The 19,335-nt window shown below is 49.9% G+C and overlaps 1 protein-coding gene across 9 annotated transcripts; it reads right to left on the reverse strand.

Moving 5' to 3' along the window:
* Positions 1-257: 257 nt before the first annotated feature.
* On the reverse strand, positions 258-18,770 carry TMLHE (trimethyllysine hydroxylase, epsilon). Of its 9 annotated transcripts, XM_055818138.1 has the most exons (11): positions 18,613-18,757; positions 18,162-18,392; positions 17,168-17,261; positions 15,406-15,506; positions 12,406-12,587; positions 10,828-11,004; positions 9,805-10,084; positions 8,572-8,691; positions 5,276-5,512; positions 4,439-4,577; positions 258-3,270 (listed from the first exon to the last, which is right to left on the reverse strand). In XM_055818138.1, the coding sequence occupies exons 5-11, from the start codon at positions 12,584-12,586 to the stop codon at positions 3,139-3,141; spliced, it is 1,266 nt and encodes a 421-aa protein (XP_055674113.1). In that variant the 5' UTR covers position 12,587; positions 15,406-15,506; positions 17,168-17,261; positions 18,162-18,392; positions 18,613-18,757; the 3' UTR covers positions 258-3,138. The 9 variants fall into 9 exon arrangements, with proteins under 9 accessions (XP_055674113.1, XP_055674114.1, XP_055674112.1 ...); XM_055818139.1 differs by lacking the exon at positions 17,168-17,261; XM_055818137.1 differs by lacking the exons at positions 17,168-17,261; positions 18,162-18,392 and having other exon boundaries at positions 18,613-18,762.
* Between the last annotated feature and the right edge of the window lie 565 nt (positions 18,771-19,335).

Here is a 19,335-nt window from a genome sequence, read left to right on the forward strand (position 1 = left end):
CCCCCCCCCTTCAGCATGACAGACATCACACCCTGCAGCTCCTCCAAAACGCCTGCAGTCCCTCAGGCTTTTGAACAGCACTTCTCGGAGTCCCAGAAGAAACGCCTCTAGCACAGCAAAAGAAACAGCAGCAGCATCCCCAAAGCCACACAGGGGTGACACCCCTCGTTGACTTTTTAATATGAATTTCTTGCATCTTCTGCCTTCCTGTGGCCAGTGGAAGAATGAACGATGAGAAGTCAATGGAGATGCATCACTTTACTGCTCCTCATGTTTATTCCACACTTGGTGGGCAATACACTTATTTTCAAGTTCATGATTGCTTGAAATATGTATTTTGTTAAGCTGACTACTTATAAATCATTTATTTGAAGACTTTATTTCTTAGTTGTGGAAAATGTTTTTAAAACACATACATTGGATCACCAGTATAGAAGGAGAAGGAAGCTGTTCATCATTTATTGGCTGAAAGAACTGAAAAAGCCCGATTACAAAACCAGATCTGATACCATTACAGCAAACAACCTGCTCTGTAACACAGCACAACAAACGCCAGTGTCAGACAGGTGGCAGCTGCCAAGAAGTCCTGTTCCTTCAAATAAAGTTTTAATGCTCACAAGCTGCTTAGGAAGAATTTAGCCCTCTTGGGAAGTGGGGAGACATAAAGCACAAGATTTAAACAAAGCTCTCTCCACTCCACATTTTATTGTTGGGGTGGCTACATTAATTTGGATAATACCTATAAGGAAATGTGTTTCTTCTACATTCGCAGTGAAAAATTTTCCTCCAAAGAGATTACACAATCACTTTGAGGAGTGTGTTGGCTTGGAGTTGGCTGGTAAGAGGTTGGTTTCTGAAGACCACGGCCCTTGGCAGCACCAGCCACGGTGGGAGGCAGAGCTACAGTCACTGTGTTCCTTGTCAGAAAGGCACGTATGTCACGACAATCTGTCATCAAACAGAATTTGGTCGGTTCTCCCTTGTGCTAGCCAGAGTCCTGCACACTCCAGCTCAGGGTAGCAGCAGATTCAGCTTGCAGCTGACCAAGACAGAGGTCCCATGAGCAGGGGAAAGTAAAGCTGACCTCATTGACTAAGGGAAGGTTTCCATGATACCCAAGCACCTTCCCTCACATCCCAGAGGCACAGAGAGGCAAAAAAGAGCTTAGGAACTCTTGATACCCCCAAATAATTTGAAAGACAGCTCCGCTACTCAAGGGTTTCAAATACTGATCAGGACCCCTTTGTCCTCTCCTTCATCAGCTAACACAGAGATCGCTTTTTGTCACCACCTCTTCCCCCATGCTCCAGGCCACAGCTTCACCCAGCAGCACAGGGTGAAACCAACCCCAGCGCACCCGAGCTGTGTGAGGGGGAGCACACGTAACCGCTGTGGGTTGCCACTTCAAGACGATGCACAAAGATTTGTAAAACTTTGCATCTAAGCCATGCTGGCATAACTGGCACCTAAGGAGAACCTATGAACAAAATGCCTGATAAAGAAAGTAACAGAACACACGCTGCAGGCTGCTCAAGGAATTCACTGCCTCAGCCTAGAGGAAAATGAGCGCTCCTGCCTGTGTCTGAGGCTGCTGTTCACAGGCCTGGGGAGATGTACCTGACAGAAGCCAGTTCACTTCAAGCTTGCATTACCTGCCACCATTGCTCATGCTTCACTTCCTCACTCATCCTCTGATCAACAGCTCCCTGCCAAGCCTTCGCTCAGAAACCCCTTCCAACTCACGATGGAAATACTGTGAGAGACCGCATCATCGCTTGGTCCATGTGGAAAAAAATAAAAAAAAGCTTTCAAGAGTGCCTCTTAACACTAGGATCTATATATTCAGTGTTTAGATTAAATGAGGACAGCAAGTCTAGCACTGCACTCATACCTTGGACCCAAGCATATTGCTTGCACAGGAAAGCCAGGAGAGGGACCAGCCCCGTTTTAAGGTCTCTCTCGTCAGAGCAGAGCAAACACCCTCAAAAGATACAGAATGAAAAATAAACAAATCCTAAAATCCCCTCTCCATTCTAAAATTCCAGTGTTTCTAATAACGACAGAACTTGCTTTTATGGCCCTGCCAGACTCCAATTTATCCTCCCAGCTACCAGGAGCTGAAAGTCACCTCTGTGTTCATTACCTTCACATGCAAAGAATCTGATGGAAAAAGAACAAACAACTCAATGGTCAGCCTCATGCAGCAGCCAGTTTAACGATGACGCAACACAAATTCCTTCTTCAGAAAAGATGAAAGAGCAGGCACAGTAGGAAATTTGTCAGCAAATACTGTAGCTGCTGAGCACTTGCCCTTGATACAAGCACAGCGCAACAGGCAGGAAGAAGCCAGCATTACATTACTGGAAGTCAAGGAAACATGAGAAACACATCCCCCATCTAACACAGTCACCTCTCCTTCCCAACATGCAGATCTTGCTACTTCCCCCTTTCCTTCTAACCTAAACCTTTTCAGAAATACCCTAACTGCACCAAGCTCTCCTTCCTGGCCATCTCTCAAGCAGCACAGCTTGTGTCAGTGACTGCTAAGGGGGTACGTAGTATGTTTAAGAGGAAAGCAAGCACTGAAATACGTCAACAGCCCTCAGTTTGAGTAGTGGCATTTTCATCAAATAGGGACCACAGATTTCCATTTTCTCTAGAAGGGGGTGAAGTTCAGCCTGGGGTGAGACAAGACCCCGGAGATTTCCTTTCTGCTCCACTAAAAAAAGCCAGACTCGAACTGCCAGCTGACAAAAAAGGCTGAACAATAGGGAAAAATGCAAAGACTTCAGATCCTGAAGGCACTTAGATCGGAGGATCACTTCACATCAGTAGGTGCCAGGCACACTTCCCGTGGTATGATTCGCTCTCACTCAGCAGAGCTGGCACAGACTGACAGGCTGGAAAGACCAGGCCGGGTGCACAGACAGCAAGAGCTGACCATGCTCAAAGGCAGAATACGGTCCCATAAAGCTCCCGTAACCTTTGGCTTCCACCTGCTCCCTCTCCTGAGGAGGCACCGAGAACTGCTTAGAGAGGGTGGAGGTGCCTGAGGTATGTGCAACATCTTAGTCGTGGTGATGCACCAGCGTGGTGGTGCCGGCGGTCTGACTGCCGCTCCGCAGAGGGCGGTCCGGGCTAAGCTTGGAGTCCCAGTACGCGTGCGGTGTTCAGCACATCATCTCTCGTCAGGTAACAGCCACAGAGCTGGCGGTACCCTGTGAACGCTTCCCGTCCGTGCAGGACACGCCAGTTATCTACAAACAGTGCCTGCAGTGAAGAGAAAAGGCTGTCAGAAGAAAGGCAACCACTGCAGCCAGGACCAGGACCCTCTGACAGAACAGGTCCTGGAGCTCCAGATCCCTAGAGACTGGAAAAGCAAGTAAGACCATGCCACAGTGGGCATGACCCTTCCTCCTGTTCACCACTGTCAGACAACAAGAGACTCTAGCCAGATGTTTCATGTGCTCTAGCACAGCTGGTTTACCTGAAGCCAGCAGTTCTGCTCTGCTGCTAACCACAAGTTAAAACACGACAGCTAGCAAACCACAGAAATACATTCTGGGCTGTTTCCTTGCTTTTCTGCTGGAAAGATTTGGCAATAGCTCACCGGCAACAGAAAGTGGCCATCTTCTGCCTGTAAGTGTCACTTCCCACCACGGCACCCTTAGGAACAGAGAGGGGCAGGGGCTCTGACCACGTTCCCTGCTAGACCCTTTCATTTTTGGGCTCAGGCTGAGTCTAGACCCTGTAGGAATAAAGCCCCTTTCAAGCAGGCACAGCTGAAGGAAGAAGCCAGGCACTGTAACACCTTCAAGTCCACAGCTGTGGGTTTAGCCCTTCAAGCTCCTCCACAGCTGTACGCAGCATCAGCCTTTCAAACACAGGGCAGAGCTTTTTCCTTTAAATACCAAGGTGTGCTAAGGCACCTTCGCCATTTCTGTGACAGTGAAGATGGCCCAGGTCTCCTGTGATTCACTGGCAATGTAAGGGTCCAAATATAACCTCCGAACAGAAGTAAATTCAGCTTCCCACACCTTTATATTGCTATCAAAATAAAATCTTCTTCTGGATTAAGTTAGAGGCTGAAAGTTAAGTGTTTGCAGCCCCTCTGCTTCCGAGGGTCCTCATTTCAGTGACTGGAAAGATCTTCCTCGTCTCCCCCAGCTTGGACTAACTGTCCTCTGAGGCAGAGTTTGAAGTAAACTTCTGCTTTACCTGGAAGCTCGTATATTTTTAGGACAGTAGGAACACATGCACAGGAGATGCCAATGCTGTAACACAGGGCACCTTAAAGCAGCTGTAAAGAGGAAAACTGCAGTATATGGAGCTTGCCTGAAGGATTTACCTTAGTGGCAACAAGTCTGCACATCCAGAAGAGCACCCTGCCTCCCTCCCTGCACCAAACACAGACAAGCCTTCCAACTCCAAGTCCTACCTTGCCTGGCTTCAGTTTGACCCACAGTTCATTTTCTGGTCTCCTGAGCTCCGTGGTGAGTGTGCGGTGCGCAGCGTACCAACGATGTACAATATCGTAAGGCACTGTGTTGATAACGGCACGATCATAGTTATTGTATCTACAAACAAAGAAGAGGTTAGAGACTCCCCCCATGGCTCCACAAGCCCAGCCAGGTATTTCCAAAGGGAACCTCAGGATCCTGTAGGATTAGTCAGTATTTAAAGGAGGCTATGCTGCAAGCACAGGACTTTCAGGAAGATACACAGCACTGGGAGCAAGGTGTAAAACTCTTCTTGCTGATTTTCTACAGAAGGATGCATCACAACAACAGGCAAGACCGAGGGCTGTTCAGAATACGAGTGCAAGGCAATGCTAGACAGCCTCCTGCACTAGGACAAGCCAGAGCCTCAGAAAGCAGCCCAAATTTCCTACAGAAGGGGACCAGTCCGCACTATCCATGTTCCCTGTATGCCAGGCTAGTTTCTAGAGGCTTTTTCAGAGAAGGGCTGAATTCTATTGCCTCTCAAGCGAAGAGAGATGAGGGCATGGAGCTGAAAGGAGGATGACAGGAGCAGGGAAAAAACCCCAAATATCAAAGCTCAGTACTGACACCTGCCTTTGTATCGGTGGTTCTGACACTTCCTCTAAAGCGGTAATGCACAGCCCAGGAGGAAATGCAGCGCTTTTCTGTGGTTTCACCCCTGCCCCTCAAACATACACTGGTTTTTAGTTTATGGTATCTTCTGGAAAACCACTACCACCTGCCACAACCCCCTCTCCTTCCCATAAAAAAAAGAGGTCTCACGTTGATGTTACCTGATCAGATAAAGCTCGTTGTTCCAGGGATAGACATTGAGAACCGGCCCGACTCCGATCATGTGATTGTGACAGTCTCCCACGTTCTCAACATACTCGTGCTTCAACGGCACCTTGCTGAGCAGCTCGAATTGATCAGGGGCTTGCTGGAGAACCTGCTCTGCTGCATAGAAACCATCCACCAGCAGCGTCCGCCCACCTGTGCCCTCGTGCTTCAGGCAGTGAAACACCTGGATGCTGCACGGGCGAGAGAACCCAGAGCACAAGAGAAAAGACCTTGGTTGCCTGTCCCATGGACAGAAGGTGCTCCCCACCGACGCAGCCAGATGCAGATGGATGCACCGCCCTTCTTATTTCACCAAGACCTGCCAGGGGATGGAGACAGACCGGCAAGAAATGGCTGTACCTGCCATTTCTTCAGGCCCAATCTCACACAGTTTCCTTTCTGAGAGAACTGCCTACATTGCCTCCCAAATCAAGTGACATGAGTCTGGGAGACTTCAGGTGGTGTAGGATCAGGCCTGTGTCACCCAAAACCCATGCAGGCAGTAGGATGCAGAGGTTCAAAAGCACAGAACTTCTCTAGAGCACCTCAAAACAAAAGGACAGTTAAAGACATGCTGGTTGTACTGTTGAGGTCTCCAGGAGCTACAAGGGGAGTCCAGGGTGACTCTCATTCAAAAGCACGTACATCGTGGTCTCCCACACGCAGGAGACATTCCTCAAGGCAATACATTAAAGACCCTTTGGAAAGCTTGGAGTGGAGGAGTCCCCAGTAAGCAGCTTACCTACATGGACATCCCCTCCCTAGTGGGAAGCCATCCAACTCAGCTTTTGTCCTTCTGTTACTTCTCTGAAGCTTCTCTTTTCCTTCATCCAAGCAACATAGGCATTGTACTGTTAGGAACAAATACCCAGGAGCTGCCTCAAGCCACCTACTCCCAATTTTCACAGTGTATCAACCTCACTTGTTAGAAAATTAACTGTGACCTTCTGGGAAAGCCCTTATCTTCTGATCTCCCTTCTGAGCCTCTTAACCCAGACCCACAGCAATTGATGTGGCAGGACCTCCCAGCTCCACCCTCACCAGCACCTTTTCACCTGGGTGATCAGCCACCCTTCTACCCACAACATTTTCAGGATAATTTTACAAAGTTAGTCCACAAGCACAGGAGCAAAGAACACCCTGTGCCTCAAAGGCAACAACCTCCTGCAGCTGGGTGCACTGGGAAAGTCTCTTCAGAGGGCAGGCTCTCTGGTACCTGATGAGTGAGGTAACATCAAAGTCTTTCCCATAGCCTGGGGAGTTTCTATCCTCTACTCTGCAATAATTTAACTGGAGACCTGTCAGATTTGGCTGAATTCAGCCAAAGCATGGGTGGAAAGCAGACATTCAAATGAACACATCTTTCTTGAAAAACACCTCATTTCATTTAGAAGCAGGTCAAAGACTGTTTCAGGTGTTTTGGAAGTAAGTCTGAAACAGTCTGGGAAGAAGGGATTTCTGACAGAGATGGGGGCTCAGGAAAGCAAGAAATTCATGTTCTTCCTGCACAACCATGGTTTTGCAGAATTGCAAGCACTGATGGTTTGCCCTACTAATTTAGCCCACGCTGTCATTGCTTGATATACTTCAGTTGGCTGCAGATGAGAATACACCTACCTGCAGGGAACCTTTCCAAGTAGAAAAGGTATAAAAATAACTAATGAGCTCTATAGTTCTGGCACCAAGCAGTTTAATCAAAGGTCTTTTGTAGGCTGAAGTTCTGATTACTAATTACTCTTTTCATTTGATTTTGGGGAAGATCTTGCGAGCTCCTAAAACAAGTCAGCCAAGCAGGTTAACGCTGCATAGGTCACGAAAGCATGTGGGCTCTGCAGTCAGCTGTGTACTTGGAACAGAGACGCCAACTAGATCTGGCTTGAAGTGTGTGGCAGGACCTATGCTTTATGCATCTACTTCCAGCTCCACGGAGCACAATAAAATCCACTTACTTTGCTCCTGATGTCGAGCTGCTTCAGAACAAACGCTACTGCCCAAAAGCTTCCTGCCTGGTTGGGCACAGACAACAGTGCTCAGCACCTGGGTAACTCGACCTTTCCTGGTCTGAAGAGCTGCTCTGAAATCCCCATGCAGCCACCAGATCTCACCTCTTAGTCCTCTACTTTTACAGCTTTGCATCACAGGCCTTCTCCATTAAGATGCTTAGCAAGTTAACAGCCTCACTTGGGAAGAGCTAATCTTGCCCTAGGGCAGGAGGTGTGGACTGAGTGACTCCTCTTTGTAGCCCTAGTGCCATACCAGATCACAGTACTTCCACCTGTTCCACTCCAGGCCATTTCCTGACGATTCCCCTCTTGATTGAAATAAAAGCAGCCAAAAAAAAAAATTAAGATAGAAATTAAGCCTAAGCCTCTTGTACTTCACTGTGAGCTATGACCAAGGCTGCTGCCTTCCCTTCTCTGTGTATAAAACTCACGCCCCAGAGGGTGTATCAGAAAAGCCATTTGCAAGCTAGAATTTGGGAAACAATGCTGTAGCTACAAACTGCTTTTACAAGCAGACAGGTGTGAACTTCGAAGGGCTGGGGAAGCCGGGTTTCTAACTACCTACAGGGCTGGAACCACTGCCAAAATGCAAACCCCAACCTGTTTGAACTGAAACAGAGCAACAGCACAGAGCATATGTGAGCACAGCACATCCATCAGCAACCACTCACACAGCCTGGGAGCACAGAGACAGTCACTGCGGGCTGTGCCAAGCGCAGCTGCTCTCCCTCCTCTCCCAGAGGCTACCGCTGACAGAGCTCAGCCAGCAAAAGAGACAGTGCTGATGCGGGCAAGGAGAGCTTGCCGCTTTGCCAGATGTATCCAAAAGACAAAATCAGCTGCTCATTCCTGTGAGGTTGAATGCTGTCTGTCAGTTCAGAGACAGAGGAGGGGGATTTCCGTAGAGAGGCTTCAGAGTAGCACAGAAACAACTAGAAACAGCTACAGCACTGAGCCACCTTTGTGGCTACAAAAACTGCTTGAACCACAGCAATACCAAGCAGCAGCCAGCACTAACAGCCATGTCCTAGGTCTTCCAGAATGCAGGCAGTAAAGAAGTTCCGAGCATAGATCTACAGACCTCCCCAGTCCACAGGGATCAGAGAGGGCCCAGAATCGCTGTGTGACTAGCAGTAAGTACATCCCATCAGTAGCACTGGAGACAATGAAGCCCAAGCATCACAGCATCACTGTGAATTGCTCCTGCCTTCTGCACTTTGTGTCTGTGAACCAGCCAAAGCACTTACCCGCAGGGCTCCTGGAAGTAGGTTGTGTCGGTGTGACGATCCAGAGCCAGCTTGGTGTAGGCAGTGTCCCCCCGAGAGAAGTCAGAGGTAAAGTACCACATTCTACCATAAATGGTCTCCCTGCAAAAGAGGCAGGCAGTTATCACACAGCACTGCGGGGATCAGTGCGCTGGTAAAACAGATCCTCTCCTGCATATGAAGTTGCTCCTCTCCGTCCTATGTACACAAGAAGTTAAGGCAGAACAACTTAACGAAAGTCACATTGTCGAGAGATGGTGCTTCTAATGCTGCTTCTAGTACTTAATTTCCCTTTCCTTCCCGAAAGACTGATGGGAGCGAGTCTTGCTTCCCCTCCACAGATACAGATGACCTTGCCACACCAAACATCAGTCTCAGTCAAATCAAGGAAGCCACTGAGGGATGAGGAGTTGCCAGAGTGCACCTAGCCCTTGCTTGTACCCACTGCAGTTACCCAACTATCCCATTTCTTGTTCTTAGGATCCTGAATTTTCACCCATGTCCCCACTACAACATTTGCAGAAGGGGACAGACAGAAGGCAGGGACAAGCACTACAGGGTGAGGGTGCCTGGAGAAAGAGAGTTGGCTGGATATTCTTGGAGCCCCTCATTTCTATTCGGAGTGACTATTCACTAGAAGAAAATCCTCCTCTTCCAATGGCCCAAGGCAAGTTCAACTGTTTCTGTATCTTGGACAAAAACCTAAACTCAAACCCCAACCTGCCATGCTGTTGGTGTGTTCTAAAGAAACACAGAAGAAATATTTCTCAATATTTTTATTTAGCAAGAGCTACAAATTGTTTTTGATCTCCCTGGCTCCCAGGGCCAGGGCTGCCCTTCCTAACCTTTCAAGTCATAACAGGAAATGTCTCTCCTTGCAAAGCTCTAGTCTTCCCAGACAGGCTACTTCCTTCAGTCACTCCTCCCTGTGCACAACCCCACTATCGCACAAGTCATCATATGCTCCTGAGGCAGTTCCATAACCTGCTGACTCCAGACTTCCCTCTAAAAAGAGGTCAGATCCCACAGTGCAATACTCCATCTCAGTTCAAGCGGAGTGGCCAGAGGCTGTAGAAGACCCAAACCTTCTGTTTACAAACACTGCACAATATATAGGATACGGCGGCAGCACACAAACAAGAAGAAAACGGCAGTCTACGCTTCACAGCTCCTCTACAACATGGTCAGTGGCCTTCCCAGGGCAGCCCTAGTTACCTGATTAAGCTGATCCTTTCCGCCAAAATTTCCGTGTCCTCTTTGGTGGGAGTGACATTCTCTACAAAAGCAATCCCATATAACAAGAAGTTTTGCAGGAATTCCTTTAGCCCCTCATCTGTCTCCAGGAAACTCCGGCAGTCGACGGATGGGACCTGGGCTTGGCGGTAAATTTCTGCATTCCAGAGAATCCGCGGGTGCATGACCTGCTGCTTCTGCCCCTCATAGCTGTTCTTCACAAGCCACTCCAGCCCATACCGCGTCACGTGCCCATCCGGCCCTTTGACAAGGGAGAAGAGTCGCAGTCACCACAATTGCACTGAACAGCCTGAGATCATGGCCAGCGCAACCGTCAGTCTAGGACAGTCCCCATCCTTTTAATTTTGTCTGGTGACAGACTCTTTGCACTCTGATGCCACCCAAAATATTATCTGGTTAAGGCCACAAGTCCTAAAAGCCTTGTCGCTGCTGCAACAACTCCAAATTCAGAGCCAAGTATTTCAATTTCAGTGGGTTTGTTTTCTACTGACAGGACTCCAAGGAGAAGTAAAGCATTGAAGACAGGCCCATAAAAGAAGGTAAGCTACAACAAAAGGAAGAAAGCAGCTGGGAAGCCAAGGAGAAAGGACAGAAAATGTGAATTCTGATGAGGGACACCAGCTCAAACAGGACAGGTTAATGAAAAGAAAACCAACCATTTCTTGACCAATTTGTTCACTACCTGCATAGCTGCTGTGTGCAAACAAACGGGTAAAATATGCAGACAGTGAAGATACACACAGCTCTACCCAAAAAGGGCTGGGGAAAACAGACACAGATTGAAGACTGATGCACTTACATGCTGCTAAGAAGAGCAGTGTTTAAAGCCTGCTTACAGCTAACCCCCTCCCAAAACAGCTACTGATTTAAAAATAAGGTTGCCCTCTCCCAGCAAAGCTAAGAGTGGGATCCAGCAATATGGCTCCCTCCAAGCAGGGCTGGTGGTCCATGAAATACAAAGGGCACAGGTGCTTTGCTTCTTACACGTGAGGAAGAGTGTGGTCTCATCCACTCGGACAGCCTTGGGTTTGATACCCAGGTCCACACTAGCCGTGTCCAAGCTGCGCTGGTTCGTCTTGGCATTGTAGCAGGAAGCAGAGCGGCAGTGGTCCCTCAGCCACACAAAATCGAAGCGCATCAGTGTGTTCGCATACCTGAGCTCTGCAAAGAGGGACAGGCTCAAAAGATGCACTGGTGTGAACAGTGAGAAGAAAGAGAATCAAGAACTGAAGCCAAGAGCCCACAAGTTATGATCCCACTTACAGGGGATGCAGTGCCTCTTTACGTACATTAAGCTAGCCTGTCACATGAAGACCAGGCAGAATATCTTCTTAAAAGGCCTGGCTGTCAGTGATCTCACCACTGCCTCCCTTCTCACCAAGCCTACAGGCAATCTCATCCTGCAACAGGAAGAAGCGTGGCCGACAAACACGCTGGTCACATACTTACCTCTTCAACAAGCCATAAACTCTGAACTGTACAACAGCTGCTGTACATGACATAGTTGTAGACCCCAGCACAGGAATTACAGGGAAGAGTGAATCAAATAATCACACCGGCATCCAAACTGTACAAACATTACAGGCAACATCAAGACCTCGATGCAAAGCTTTGCTATCCACTTAGCATTACAATAACGTCTCTCCTCCTTGCTCCATCCCAGGACAGCTCAGGAATACTCAAAGCCCTTCAGATGGGGGTCAGAGCCAGCAGAGGCAACAGGAGAGCCCTTCCTGCTCTAGTCCCACTCAGCTTTGAAATCCAGGTATCAGAGGTCACCTTGCAGTGGGAAAACAACAGCCTTTCTTGGGGCCACTGTGTTGGATAAAGTACTGAGCTGTTCCCTTTGCTTACAAGAGGCTTAGATAACCAACATCTCATTATTAGCCTCAGTGGCCATCACCCTGGCAGACAGACACTGGACCAAATCAAACAGGCCATGGGGAAACATATGCCTCAGTTGCCAAGTCACCTCCAAGAACAGGACAAATATCAGCATTAGACAGCATTCATAACTGGCTTGCTCCATAACTTCACATTAAGACGCGCTCTCCTTGCTTTTTCTTTAAGCGGTCTCTCAAAGGCTTTTATGCCCCCTGCTGCTCATGCCATCCAGCCACACAGACAGACAGGCTGCTTGCAAACCTGCTTCAGCAACAGCATTTCATGCATCAATGTTTTAAAGAAAACCTGCACAAGTAGGGGCAAGACAGCCAGGCACACACCAAACCAGCCATCCTGCCTGCCGGTCAGAGCACTACGCAGAAAACAAGCGACTGACAGGCCAAGGCTCAGGAATCCCTTGATTTGATTTCTGATTTAGTATTGTCTTGTTTATGGTAAAAGACTTACCGCCAGCAGAGAAACCTGTTCCGCCCTGCCTTTGGGAATTCCCAAAGGGAACATGAAACAGACTCCAGTGTGCATCCCTCTAACGCAGGCCATTTCAGAAGGAAAAAAAAATAAAAATCACTCCCGGGAAACAAGGGCAGAAAAAAAAAAATCTCACTCCTCTCCCCAGACAGACTCAAAATCAGGTACACACACACCCAACACACCTACCTAAATGGTCACCATGTAACTGCCAGGCACATTTGAGGGACTCTGGGGCTGTGTGATGCCAGCGAGCTGCAGCACCGAGGACAGCCTTTCTGTCACGGGACAGCCACAGCAAGTGATGTCTTGCACTTCCACTCAGCTGGCACGGCACCTTGAACAGACATGCCAGCCTCCTGCACCACATCCTGAGAATCAGGAGAGAGAGAAGGGAAAGAACAAGGTGACTCGGCTGTGCTACTGTATCACATCCTGGTCTCAATCTCTACACTCTTGTGCCAGGTACTGGAAGCATTTCTGGGAAAGCCAGTATCATCCTCCAGAACTGTAATTTACTGACAAAAAAGATGAGTGAGACCTAGCCCACTGAGGAGGAAGAAGAGAAGTAGGCATGATGACTGGCAGCCTGGCCAGAGGAGAGAGTCACTTACCTCCCAGGCACCATCTGGACATGAAAAAAACCTAAACGCAGAGTTTGGAGAGTCTCGTATTAAATGCTTTCACTGCCAAGTCCAAGTACCATTGTCACTTTTGTATTCTCCCAGTGACAACACAGTCAGGCACGCTGCCAAGCTTTTTCCCCGTGCCTACAACCCACGCTTATTGTTAACATCACACAGACTGCAACAATCTCCGTGAAATTGGGCATCCCTTGCTCAGAGCAGCTGCAGTAGATAGTAGGCATCACCAACACCCCAGAGGAAGACCAGGACGTTGCATGTGAAAACTGGCTGCCCTCAAAAACTGCATGTAACAGAAGCAACAGGGAATTAACCATTAGGGGTCAACCAATGTTTTTAAATAAACAAGCTAATCCAATCCACAGGCATCAGCTGGAAGCAGAAGGAGGAGAGACAAGGCTGTCTTGCTTATTTTGTGACCACCATAAACCACTGCAGAACACAGTCCTGAGAACACACAGATGAGATCCTAGGATTTACCAGGCAAAGCAATTCCAGAAGAGACAGCTGTGCGTGCAATGTTCTTGTGCTAAATACTGGCAAAGCCTCGTCTGCTGCAGGTCTTGTCCCTTCTCCAGCCTTCCCAGTTTGAATTCACCATTCCCACATAGAACTACAGAGACCAGGGAAGCAGGGAAAAGTGACCTTGGTTACAGAAGCAAGAACTAGGGGAATACAGTAATTAGGTCAGTTCTGGAAAAAGTATGCAAAACAACGAGGAGGAAGAAGATCTCTACTTCTACTGAAGGACACAGCTGGCATGGAAAAGGAAACCAATTGTGGTTAATTTTAGGTTGGAGATTAGAAGGCGATTTCTCAGAGGGAGATTTGTAAAAACTCTTCAATACAAAGAGCAAGGGCAAAACCTTACAAGTTTTAAGATATGAAGCTAGGGTCTACATGTGCTGTCATGTTTATTAATTTCTGGAGGTCAGGTCTAAACCCAGCAGGATTTTAACAGCACTTTGGTCTGAAGCGCATAGAAATGTGGTGCCACTGGATAAGAGCACAGACTCAGAAAGCATTTCTTATCCTAGACTTCTGATTTTCCTTCATTTTCTTATCTGGAGAGTACAGACACTGACGCTTTGGCCATCCAGCCTGCTTTCCTACTTCATAGCTGATTCAATGCATAGATCTCAAAAGCTGGCAATAACAATGAAATCAGCAGAGGTGCCACATTGCCAGACAACAATTTGCTAAGCCAGAAAAAAAATAAAATAATGCAGACAGCCAGCTCTAGAGAAAAAAAAAAAAGTGCAAACATTTTTATAAAGAGAACATGGTTTGAGATTAAGATGCACTTTTCAGCTACCAAGTTTTGCAAGGTTTTTGGCCACAGCTTGTGCACAAGTCCCTGACAGTGTGAGCACTACAGAAAGATTTCAACTCAGAATTTTCTGATTTCTGTGGCTGCTAAAATGCAATAGTCACTCCTCAGCAGGCTGCAGGGAATCGGGCTGTCCTGGAAGCCATACAATCATAGAATCACTTAGGTGAAAAAGACCTTTAAGATCGAGTTCAACCATTAACCCAGCACTGCCAAGGCCACCACCACTAAGCTATGTCCCCAAACACATCTTTGTAGATGGTGACTCCACCACTTCCCTGGGCAGCCTGTCCCAGAGCCAGACAGCCCTGTCGGTGAAGAAATTTTTCCTAACAACCTGCTTAAACCTCTCCTGGTACAACTTGAGGCTGTTTGCTCTATTACTTGAGAGAAGAGACTGACCCCCACCTCGCTACACCCCCCTGTCAGGCAGCGGTAGGGAGCGAGGTCCCCCCTGAGCCTCCTTTTCTCCAGGCTGAACCCCCCCAGCCGCTCCCCACAGGACTTGTGCTCCAGCCCTCGCCCCAGCCCCTGCCCGGTGCTGGACATGCTCCAGCCCCCCAGTGCCCCCCCTGCCCTGCGGGGCCCAAACCTGCCCCCAGGGCTCAAGGGGCGGCCGCACCAGCGCCGAGGGACGGTCACTGCCCTGCTCCTGCTGGCCACGCTGTTTCGGCTACCAGCCAGGGTGCTGTTGGCCTTGGCCACCTGGGCACCCTGCGGGTCACATCCAGCCGCCCCCCCAGGCCCTTTCCCGCCGGGCAGTTCCCAGGCCCCTGCCCCCAGCTGCCTGGGGCTGGTGTCCCCCCAGGCACAGAGCGGTGCTGAGCCTCACACCACTGGCCTCGGCCATCGCCCCTCAGCCCAGCCCCCCTGCAGGTCAGCATGGCCCAGCCTTGGTCCCCTCACCCAGATCGTTAATACAAGACATGAAACAGCTCAGAAGCTGATGTCTCACTCCACACAGGAGGTCAGGCAGCGGGAGCTCCTTGCTGGCTGCCTGACACCTCCAGTAACCAAGATCTCTGCTAACACAACTGACCTTGCACTTCAAATACCGCTGCGAAGCCTGTGAAATTCTTTATAAATGCCGACTGAGCTGCAACATCCTGAAAGACTCCAGCATTCTCACTACAGACCAAGAAAATGGGGCACCAGAGAACTTACACAGCCTGAGCCAGAGTTACCAGGCATCTGAAGACACACAAGAATACTCACTTTTCTCTTTAGTAGTCTCCAGCCAGCCAGAATATCAGTTTTGTAGAAAGACCCGTGCTAAGTCCTCGGAAAATGCTTTCCAACATGTGCGACCTCCCCAGCTTTGAAAATTTAGTATAGGAAAAAAGAATTAGCCAAATCTGACACGCAAACTTAACACTAAGTAAAGAAAATCTACAGCTATAGAAACCCCAAAGTTGACTATGATGTTTATTGGCAGGAAATTATTTAACTCCCTGAACCAAGCATCACAGCTCACAAAGCTTGAGACTATTCTTTGAGAAAGACACACGGGAGGGAAGACACTTGTTCAGTTTAACTTTTGGGTACCAAGGATGTCCACTAACCCAACGGCAGCAGGCAGGGAAGCAGCAAGCTTATTTGCACATGTCTCATGTCTCCTCACACAGGACCCAAAACTGACTGGAAAAGCTCATCTACAAATCCATTTAGGAAGCGGCCTCTGCCTGGGGCAGCTCCAGCTGAAGTTGTATCTTTCTGCACACGCTCCTTTTATCTCACCCTCTTCCAGTATCAACACTTACCAGAGAAAAAACATAGGGAATAGTAAGTGACCCAGATATTTAATCAATGAGACCTCTTGCATCTCTGCTGTTCTTGCAGGAAGCAGACACCACAAACAGCTCACAGAGAAGCCCTAAATTAATTTTTTCCAAGAGATACTGAAACTAAGAGGAGTTGAAAACAACAACAAAAAAGGCTATATGATTTGAGAGGATTTACATTTTGCCTTTGTGTTTGTTTAGTGAGAGCTAACAGCTCTCTCCTGGCTGGAATTAGTTACGCGAACAGCTCTTTCCCCCCAATCCTCCTGTTTACTTCGCCTTTATGCTTCTCATCTTTAGTTGTCCAGACCACACACAGCTCACCTGGGTAGCAGCAAAATGCAACAGCTAAGAGATTTCAAGACAAAATTTCCCTTGAAATTAAAAAAGAAAAGGCAGGAGGAAGAAGACATTGAATGACCCTGTATGTAAACGCAAGTGGACTTTGGGAAGGGAGTCATGTTCAGTTACCAAGCCTGCCCCTCTCCCACAGCAAGACAACCCCCCATGCAGCCATTATATGTGAATATGTTCTGTGTGGCTCATCCTATGGAAGAGTCCACCACATGGTAGATGAAAAACAGAACTCACACTTGAAGTGACAGGGTGAACAAGAGGAACAGGGCAGCAGGTGCTAGAGGGAAATGGAGAAAACTCAAATATATTGTGATTTGAGGAATTATCATAAGTCTCTTGAGAGAAAAGACAAGAGACAGGCTGTGAAAGGAGGCGGAAGGAAGAGTGGGCCCTCAGCAGGGACTTGTCTGTCCAGACTTCCCTCCTGGCCCTTGAGCAGTTTGTCACACTGCTCACACAAGAAGCATTTGAAGTAACCAATATTGTTTTTAACCTCCTTGATAAAAAGCCACAATTCCCATTTTGAGCAAAGAAAAATAATGAGCTGGAAAAATTAGCGACCAAATAGTTCCACCAATGAAAACATACACGGAAGGAGAAACCACACCGATCTGTGGTCTTCAACCAGTATTTAGCTAAAACCTTCCAGGAACAGAGCGACACTGGCCTGTTGGCATTAGGGAAGCTGCTCCAGTGCCCTAACTGCTGTGCTGTGAACAGACCTGTTTCATCACTCTGTGACAGCATGTCCAGCCTGTTTTTCAAGCTCATTTGGCATTTGAAAAAAAATTATGTGTTTTTCATTAAGCTTTTCCAAACGTTCAGTGGATTATACTCACGCATCCTTTCTCACTGCTAGAAGCGTCTGGCTAAAGCAAAGGTTTCTGATCCATAAGAAACAGGAAAATTTCTGGTAGCACAACAGGCCTCATACTTCAAAAAGAGAGAAAGAAATTAATAAAGAAAGGGAATGTGGATAGAGAGGAGTGCAGCAAAGCCTGTGACAGAGCTGCTGCCTTGAGAGGGCTGTGCCAGAACCAGAGGAGCCAAGTACACTAACCCAGGTGACAAACCCCTGTGGTGGGCCAAGCCCCCTGGAACGGCAGGCATCTCTTAGACACAGCCACTCCATTGCCAGCGGAGTTCAAGGTTTAAAATCCTGAGCTGACCTAGCTTACCTATTAATTACAAAAGAAACAAAAGGCTGATTGCCTGTTCCCTGCTGAGAAAGGCTCCTGCCCCCCCACTGCAGACTGCTCTGCCACAGCAGACAACTGTATGAGATCTCAGCTGTCAGGAATCAGATTATCCTTCCAGCCCTTCCCCGCAAGGGATTTCAATTAAATTAAGGAGCTAATAAAGACATCCCAGACACTACCAGCTTCGCAGCTACTTCATTCTCCTAGAAATAAAGGTAATTATCTGCTCAGCCCACGTTTAACACCAGCCGCCTGACTCCAGACCCCCTTTCCATAGCCTTACTGCAATCTCCTGTTTGCTGTTTCTTCAGCTATCTCAAGCAAAGCCTTTTCAGGCTGCACAGCTTAACAGAAACAAGCTCTAATTCTTTTCTTCAGCAAAGCAGCCAGCCCTCGTGGTATATCTCCCACGGGGATATTTAAGACAGTAAACTCCTGTTAGTAAATCACTTCATGCACCCAGTCTGAATCGTGCCCTGGCAGAGGGGCCAGGCAGCTCTCCCGGGCAGGGAGGGGTTGCATTTTATCAGGGAAGGAGAGGAAAACGCGCTGCCCTTGCCTGCAAGCTTTTAATCACAAACTAAGGGGATCTGACGTCTTAATCCCCGTCTGAACCCCGGGCCCGTAACGTTACCTGGGGCCGTGCGAGCACGGGGCTGAGGTGGGGGAAAGGACGGAGCGAGGCTTCCCACGGGCCTGGGGCGCTGCAGGGACGACAAAGGGTCCGCGCTGGTGGTCGCGGCTCTGCCCTGCTCCCTCCGGCTGGGCCCTGCACCCACCCGGTGCAACGGCCGCCCGGAGGCTTTCCCACGCCGACTGCGGCAGCTCGGGGCCGGCGCTGCCCGGGGCGCCGCGGCTGCTACGACTGGAGCTCGCTGAGGCACGCGGAAAACGCCACGTTACCAACCGCACGCTGAGCGCCCGGCCCGCCAGCAGCGCCGGCCTCCGAGCAGCCCCCGCGCCGCCCGCCCCCTCCCAGCACGGAGCGCAGGGCCCGGGCCAGGCCCCGCAGCCAGCCCCGGCACGACAGCCCGTACCGGGCCCCGAGGGCCGCTAAGGAGCCCCCGCCTCAGGCCCCGACCCACCTCGGCAGCTCCCCCGGAGCTCGGAGCCACCCCAGCTCCTCCTGAGCGGCTCCACCTGGCCCCAGGGCCGCGGGGCCGGGCAGCAGCGGCGGGACCGCGGCCGCCTCAGGCGGCGTCAACCGGCGCCGCGGGCCGCCCCGGGGCGGGGCTGCCCCACCGAGCGCGGGCGGGCTGGGCTAGAGCGCCGCCCGCCATAGAGAGCGACCTGCCGGGTAGAGCGCCGCGCCCGTAGAGACGATGTGTGATGCCGAGAGCACGGCGGTCGCACGGACCGGGCCGGCCCCGCTCTCTGCGGGAGAGGGGCAAAGCAGGGCCCGCACCGGGCGGCGGCAGGAGGCGCCACAGACCGCGGCCCTGGTGGCTGTGAAGAGCTGGGAGGCCGCTACGTAGAGCGCCGAACACACCATAGAGACGGGGAGGGCGGCTAGAGCACTGGCACGCCCTATGAAGACCTGGCTGTCCTAGGGCGCGGAGGTGGCGAAAAGCCTCTGCGCGCAGCGAGAGTCTCCGGAGAGGCTCCGGGCGAGAAGCAGCGGGGGCGTGCGATGAGCTGCTTCGGTGCTTTAACCGTGGAGCGCCCCGGGGGGAACCATAGAGGGGCACGCCGCAGCCCAGAGCGTCGCGGGGAGGGGGAGCGTCGTGGCCGCGCATGCGTGCCGTGCCGGTGCCCGGCCCGGTGGCGGGGCCGCCATGTTGCCGCTGGCAGCGGGGCCGGGCCGGGTC

Source organism: Falco peregrinus, chromosome 13 (genome assembly GCF_023634155.1).
Source record: "Falco peregrinus isolate bFalPer1 chromosome 13, bFalPer1.pri, whole genome shotgun sequence".
Classification (NCBI taxonomy): Eukaryota; Metazoa; Chordata; class Aves; order Falconiformes; family Falconidae; genus Falco; species Falco peregrinus.

Coding starts and splice junctions, on each gene's coding strand:
- TMLHE (XM_055818135.1), bottom strand. Junction 5,513..8,571: donor TACTTCCAGGAGCCCTGCGG/GTAAGTGCTTTG, acceptor TCGCCCGTGCAG/CATCCAGGTGTTTCACTGCC. Junction 3,271..4,438: donor TCAAACTGAAGCCAGGCAAG/GTAGGACTTGGA, acceptor TCTTCACTGCAG/GCACTGTTTGTAGATAACTG.